At 35.3% G+C, this 8055-nt stretch overlaps 1 protein-coding gene across 1 annotated transcript; it reads left to right on the top strand.

Annotated features, from left to right (window-relative positions):
- Positions 1 to 245: 245 nt before the first annotated feature.
- pdca (phosducin a) lies at positions 246 to 7277 on the top strand. The gene is made up of 4 exons (XM_051134552.1): positions 246 to 335; positions 1434 to 1499; positions 1781 to 1929; positions 5192 to 7277. Exons 2-4 carry the CDS (start codon positions 1454 to 1456, stop codon positions 5708 to 5710), a joined length of 714 nt encoding a protein of 237 aa, XP_050990509.1. The 5' UTR covers positions 246 to 335; positions 1434 to 1453; the 3' UTR covers positions 5711 to 7277.
- Positions 7278 to 8055: the final 778 nt, after the last annotated feature.

Genomic DNA, 8055 nt, shown 5'->3' with positions numbered 1-8055 from the left:
GTTGTGTGTATGCCTGTCCAGTTTCCCTTCGTCTGGTCTTAGTGTTCTTTTGCTGTACATGTGTTTACCTGCCCCTGGTTTTGGATTTTCCTTGTTTTACTTTTATTAAAGACTGTTTATGCTCCGTTTCTCCTGTGTCCTCCCTACAATGTACACCATGTGCCAGGGTCTGTGTTTTGTCTGTTTATCTCTTTCTGTGACAGGCTGGTTTAATTCCTCTACTGTAATCCTATTACATCACACCATATTATTACTGAGATGTGACCATGATGTCCATAGCATTATTATCTGAGGCGGTGGACAGCAAAGACAGGTACTCACAGCACAACACTCAGGTAAGAAAGACAGTTCTCTGAGCTTTCTGTTCTTTACTATACCTACATACAATGGATTGAAATATTAAAATGTTAATGACCACTTTAGAATGTTTCTTTGAGACCGTTTTTTCAGGTATTATTGTATGTATATATGCAGGACGCTCAAACAAAAATGTGGTGTTTCTGAAACTGCTCAAGGCCTAGTTTAGACAGGACAATTTGTTAAAACAAAAATAACCTGGTGAGCAATATATTTGACCTTATAATGTTTAATTATGCAAAATAAAACACAATGATTTCATTTTTGGTGTTTAGGTCTATAATACTGAAGGAACAAATCTAAATCCAGAATAGGCCTTAGATAGACTTGCTGTGCATGAATACTTTAACTAGCACTTTTTCCATTGAAACTTGTTGATGTGAGTGGAAATCTGAGATAAAATAGAGGGATGACAAAGCAGTCTCTAGAAGCTGGATTGAACAAGATTACTTCTGACGTATTTCCAAGTATGTCTTGTTGGTAGAATCCAGTGTCGTAGCTGATCAGCACATTTCCTCGCTAAGATCACATGTACATTTTTAGTGTTTTGAGAAAGCCACGTAAATGTAGGTGGTTTGATAAGATTGATATGCTCAACAATTCCTTATTCAGGTGTATATATGTCACATTAGTACAATACTTTTACATGCAAAGAAACAGGAGCACTGTGAGCAAGCCCATTACTCACAACAATATAATCTGATTGTAATTCTAATCCAACACCTATAAGAAAGTAATCTGCTAATTCCACCTCAACCTAGATAATTGTAACATACTCTGACAGTGTCAAGAGCTCACGCAACACAAATAAAATCTACTATGATTACATCAGAATAAGTGTACTAGCGTAACCCATCATAACAAAAACTTCCCATCTGTTTGTTCATCTCATATTGTCTGGAAATGTAAAATGGACAGAGGAAACGTCAACCACTGCAGGCCATTTCTTAGAGGAAGTTGCACAAAATGGGCATATTTAGATGGAGCAACAACTTACTATTAACTGAAACCACAAGCACAAACAAATGAATAAAGACAAAAAATGTCTCACAGGAACATTCACTTTCTATCATCAGGTCTCCTCTGAGGATTCAACATGTCAGATTCACCTGAGATCGAAGAACTACCAGCAACACATACAGGTGAAATAAGATTTAATTACTAACACTGAAACAAATAATTATAGAGTATCACACTGATTGCAGATCACATCCTGCTAACAGCTTTGTTGTTATGTACAGTAATGATGTCGTAATACTGGAGATTTCTTTCATTATGCTGTCATACATACACCCAAGATTATCTGTAATTAAAGACTGCATTATACTGTAGATCTGAAAACTAAATTAACAGGATTTATCCATCAATCCATTGATTGATGACAAATTCAGATCTTAAATGACAAAACACCTTCGCATCTCAGGCCCCAAAGGTGTGATCCATGACTGGAGAAAGTTCAAACTTGAGAGTGAGGACCATGAAAGCATTCCTCCCAACAAGAGAGAGCTCCTTAGACAGATGTCAAACCCCAAATCCAGTAATGACGACAACAGGGAAAAAGTCAACCGCAAGGTAACAGTAAAAAAATTCCCAGCTGACATCTACGTATAACAAGCCAAACAGGTAATTTTACAGGGTTAGTTCACCCAGAAATGAAAATTCTGTCATTAATTACTCATTCTCATGGCGTTCCAAACCAGTAAGACCTTCATTCATCTTCAGAACACAAATTAAGATATTTTTAATGAAATCCAAGAGCTTTCTGACCCTGCATAGACAGCAATGCAACTGACACTTTCAAGGCTCAGAAAGGTAGTAAGGACACCATTAAAATAGTTCATGTGACATCAGTGGTTCAACTGTAATGTTATACTTTCTGTGTGCAAAGAAAACAAAAATAACAACTTTATTCAACAATTTCTTCTCTTCTTTGTCAGTCTCTGAAGCACTTTTTTCCTGAGAGTACCATGACACATGAAATGTTTGTGGAAACCACATTTATTTAACTAGTTAGGGGAAACCACAAAGCATTTTTAAGGATTCTTTAAGAACAGGAAGTTAACAGTATTTTTGTGAAATCGAAATCATTTGAAACACTCATTTGAATTATTTTTTCAACCCTCTGGTTGTGTTCGGATTCCTGTCACACTTGTCTTGTTCCTGGTCAAAAATGACCAGACTCCAAACAATTACTTATAACACCACAAGTGGGACTTTGTGCAATTTTGTACAGTTTTGCCTACTTTCAGACAATGAGGCCTATGATTAATCTGATGCAAATAGAAACACAAAACCAGGCCTAAATGAAAGAAAACAAGTCGACAAAAAGATTGAATCCAATATTTGGTGATAATATAGCATAATGAGAGATTTATAAGCAGTTGTTTAGAGTCTGGTAATTTTTTGACCGGGAACACCACAAGTGTGACTTTTTGCAATTTTGTACAAAATAAAGGCCTTTAAAAGCAAACTTCCTTATTAAACATTAAAACACACTAGTGTGATACACTGTGCAAATTTTCATCATTTTTTTCTCATATTGTGAAAATTATTCAAAAAAAAAAAAGATTTTTTCACTCAAAAAACCTGAACACAACCAGGGGGTTAAATCTTACTGACCCCACGCTTTTGTACAGCATATGCTGGACATTTTTTGACTGCTTTTCCTTCGCTATTCGGTCTAAATATATTAATAAAAACTAAGCAAAACAAGATAGAATTTAGGTTTTGTAAAGAAATGTAAACATACAGGAAGCACAATTTGTAGTTTAGAATTGTTTTGCACTTTAAGGCGAGACACTACAGGTAAAAATACTGTTTATTTTGGGCTTTTTGGCTTTTCATGAAGTAAATACTTTTTTGCGAGTTTCTTTTGTCCACCTTTTTCTTCACATAAGGGTGAGCACGGCCATTTGCAAATTTTATGGGTCAGGCTTCCGGTCTCATCCGCGTCCAGCTATTTTTAGCTATACAAAACGGCTCGTTTTGCTGCTTGATATTGCAAGTCGGTGTGTCTTACCATATTATGATCACGCTGGTTTGTAGTGCAAACAGTTTTACTGTTTACTGCAAGTTGTTGTTGTTCTTGTTATAATCTTTACGCTAATGACACGGAAGTTTCACTCATAAGCTTACTTCTGCAGATGGATTAGCATTTTCTAGACTGTTTTCTTTCCACTAGTCTGAAAAAATACTTCTTAAAAAAGCCAAAACACCCAAAATCTCAAAATCGACAGGTACATGAAAAAACTGTATTTTTGCCTGTTGTGTCTCACCTTACAGGGCTAAACACTTTAAATTAGTTCTGTAGCTAATTCTAAACTACAAATTGTGCTTATGTATAAATTTCTTTACAAAACTTACATTCTATTTTGTTTTATTTTTTATTAATGTATTAGACTGAATAGTGAAGGAAAGCCAAAACATGTTAAAACATGTCCAGCATATACTGTTCAAATGATTTGAAGAAAAAAATTAACCCTTAAATGCATGAATGTTTCGCCAATCATTATTACATATTCAGGTCTTTAACGACCCGAACCTATATATCCAGCACGGATGGATCTCTAACTTCTGCAATAGCAAAAAACTCTCTTGATATTTAAGAACAGAAGAATAAAATAAAGCATATTTCATTACCTTTTGAAACTTAGAAGTTTCTTAGACATCTCAGACATTTTCTCAAAACTATGGTTTTTAATGACTTCAGAGTCAATATTTTGATCGCTGGCAGCTTATTCACCACATCCACCATCAAATAACAGTGACATTTATATTTTATTGCTTACAGTAATTGCTCTGCAGTAAAGCCATTCAAACCAATTAAATTTCTGCTGATGATATTCTTTTCTTTTATGCCTGAGTGAAACATCACATCATTATTGTCCATCAGACAGTGCCACCTCGAGGAATGTGAATTGCACGTATTGAGTTATCAGATATTTACATTTTTTTGTGCACAAAAAATATACTTACACTATTACACACCTCGGGTCTCTAGCGACCCTGTACACTTTTTCCAAAAAATAATCAGAAAACAGACAATCTTTTATCTTTTATATATATATATATATATATATATATATATATATATATATATACATACATATAAATTTTTTTTTTCTTGTTATATTGTTTATAATTAACACATTAAGGAATACTAAGAAAGTTGATGTCAAACGTAAAAAAATGGAGGGAGAGGGTTGTGAATGACGTTCCGGGTCGCTAAAGACCATAAATATGCATTTAAGGGTTAATACTTTTATTGAGCAGGGATGCATTAAATTGATCAAGTGTTTCAAATGATTTCTATTTAACATAATTACTGTTGTTTTGAACTTTCTGTTCATAAAGAATCCTTAAAAATGTTTTGTGTTTTCCACTAATTAACTAAATAAATAAATGTGGTTTCCACAAATATATTATGCGTTGTGGTACTCTCAGGAAAAAGTGCTTCGAAGACTGACACAGAAGAGAAGAAACTGCTGAATTAAGTCGTTTTCTTTGCACACAAAAACCACTGATATCACATGGACTATTTTAACAATCTCCTTACTACCTTTTTGGGCCTTGAATGTGTCAGTTGCGTTGCTGTCTATGCGGGGTCAAGCTCTCAGATTTCAACAAAAAATATCTTAATTTGTGTTCTGAAGATAAACAAAGGTCTTACAGGTTTGGAACGACACAAGGGTGAGAAATTAATGACAGAATTATCATTTTTGGGTGAAAGGTTTTTAAGAATAATTTTAGAATTCAAGTTTATCCAGTATGTTTACTGGCACTGTAAGAGTTGCTTTGCATGTGTATTAAAACTGCTGTGTCTGACCACATGTAGATGAGCGTTCAGGAGTACGAAATGATTCAAGAAGAAGACGAAAGGTGTCTGCGTAAGTATCGCAGGCAGTGCATGCAGGAGATGCACGAGCGTCTGAGTTTTGGCCCTAAATTCGATGCTGTGTTTGAGTTGCATAGTGGGGAGGCCTTCTTGGATGTCATAGAGAATGAACACCACATGACCGTAGTGGTTGTGCACATCTATGATGACGGGATCAGAGGATGTGATGCTCTCAACAACTGTTTGACTTGCCTGGCAGCGGAGTATTCCACGGTCAAATTCTGCCGAATCCGAGCCTCTGACACAGGAGCGGGTGAGCGTTTTTCAGACGACGTTCTGCCCGCCCTACTGGTGTACAAGGCTGGAGAGCTGCTGGGCAACTTTATGTGCATCACAAAGCACCTGAATGAGGAGTTCTTCGCCACGGATGTGGAGAACTTCCTAAATGAGTACGGTCTGCTGCCAGAGAAAGAGTTTGCAGCCTGTCCCGACGAGGAAGAGAATGCTGACGTGGAATAAAAGAGAAAATACTAAGGGTGGAAGTGAATTATATTAGTCAACCTGTCAGACTTGTTTCAGAGATAGATCGTGTAATGACGCTCTGACTGCTGGGCCATGACTCCAACAAACACGCACACCTCGAGGCATTTCCTAACACGCGATTTACAGCGGTTAAGTACTTCATAGTGCTATCAAAGGCACAGTCATGCTCATTTCATTTGCCAGGGTTCCCACAATTTTTGACTAATGAGTTTACAAGACTTTCCATGCCCTTTCCAGTTTGTGGTTACTGGATAGGGATTTTTTAAAAACCATTCAGATTTAGATCCAATCACTCATAAGTCATTCTAAGTGAATCAATGGGTTTGTGTAAGAAAACTATTTATATTTTAAAACTTTACAAACAGTAGTCTCTAGCTTCCGCTAACTGTTGTACAAGTGTTCACGAAAGAGTGGCGTTCCAGCAGATGACGTAGGCGTAATGTAAGCTCAGATGAGAAGTGACAAGTACGGAATTGTACAAAACAAGGATTTGTAAAGAAAAATGTTAGAGGATTCAGAAATAAGCGAAGAGGAGACTGGTTGTCCTTTTCTGTAAACAAACCTTCGCCTCTCGCAAGAATAGCATATTTTCATCGGAACATACGTTACACCTACGTCTATGTGTGCAATATTGTCTGCATTAATAACGTAATTGTTGTTTTAACTATGTGCGATTCAACATTATCGAGTATATCATGAAAGCAAACAAAACAAACCTAGTCTGTAAGTCTAGTAAATTAGGTTAGACTGTTCATTTAACAAGAAGTTAATATTTAAAGATACTTACGTTTTAGACAACAAAAAATCAACAAAAATCATTCCAAACACAACCACAGCACTGCTTTACGTCTTTGAGCAACATGGCGGTGTTTCGTTCCTGAATGAATCAACCATTTAAATGATTCGGTTCAGTCGCAATGACTCACTTAACAGAAACTTGCTGTATTAATTTCACATTTTAAAGTACCTTTGCATTTTTAAATAATTTCAAATCACAATTATTCGACGTTATTAGAACATTTTTTATGTATGTGTAATTGCAAGTTTAATTCCATGTCCCTCTGAGCTGCGTTAAACAGTGTGTAAATACATCAGCAGCTTCTGTTTCCTCTGCATTGCAAATATGAATTTTGTTGATACTGATTTAATTTGCTTGTTAATAGCCCAAATGTAAGAAGTTGACTCAAAGGATGCACACTTTTAGAAAAATGGCTTTATAAGGTAAAAATTTCAATAAAAAGTAAAAATCATTTTATAAATGTTTTGGACAATATTAATTTCTATCACTGCTGTGAACTGACCACACAGAATATAAAGAATATGAAAAAGCCAGGAGTCAGCTGTCCACAGTAGTCCTTAAGATACCAACTCAACAGCACACTCAGGAAAATATCGTCTCTGATTGCATTTGTCTGAAAGATAAAAGACATCTAGAACGGCTTGTTGGTAAATAAATAGGGTAATTTTTATTTTTGGGTGAACTATCCCTTTAAGACAAAAAACGACCCCAAAATATTACCATGTTACTATGTTATATTACTATGTACACTATGTTTGGGTGTCAGTATTTGCACAAGTTTGGGGGCAGTATTTTTTTTTTTAAAGAAGATAATACATTCATTCATGCATTGAATTAATCACAGTTGATTATGACATTTACATTTTTTTATTTCAAATAAATGCTATTCTTTTGAAAATAAGCATTCAAAGAATCCTGTAAAAATGAAGCAGCACAACTGTTTTCAAACCTGACATTAAGAGGAAACAACATATTAAAATGATTTCAGAATGATCATGAGTAATGGCTGCTAAAAATTCAGCTTTGCCATCACAGAAATAAACTACGCATCAAAATACACTTTAAAAAGTGTAATTCACTCAATATTACTGTATGTTTAATTAAACAAATGCAGCCCCAGTGAGCAAACCTCAAACTTTTAAACAGTAGTGTACATTAATTACAGAAATTGATTTTTTTTCTGACATTTTTTTTTTAGGTCTAGAAAACAAGATTTTAAATATCCTCTACAATTTCCTTTTTTTCCATAATTATGGGAACTCTGATAGTAGCCATCTAACTTAAGCATACTTTGGCTTGCCACATGGAGCAAACTTACATGAGAGTCAAGCTGTCATACTGTGACACTGTATTTGTCATCCACTCAGTATCGAGTCGCTATCTGCTTAATGAATAAAACATATGAGATAAGAAATGTGATTTCATATGTTGTAATGCCGCACTACATTACATCAGGGTGACTTACTTCAATAAAACACAGAGAGGCAACCGACACTCTTTGCTCCTTTATGTCTTCATGACT

Source organism: Labeo rohita, chromosome 2 (genome assembly GCF_022985175.1).
Source record: "Labeo rohita strain BAU-BD-2019 chromosome 2, IGBB_LRoh.1.0, whole genome shotgun sequence".
Lineage (NCBI taxonomy): Eukaryota > Metazoa > Chordata > Actinopteri > Cypriniformes > Cyprinidae > Labeo > Labeo rohita.
The sequence above is the reverse complement of the archived record's forward strand: the minus strand, read 5'-3'. Positions and strand labels throughout refer to the sequence as shown.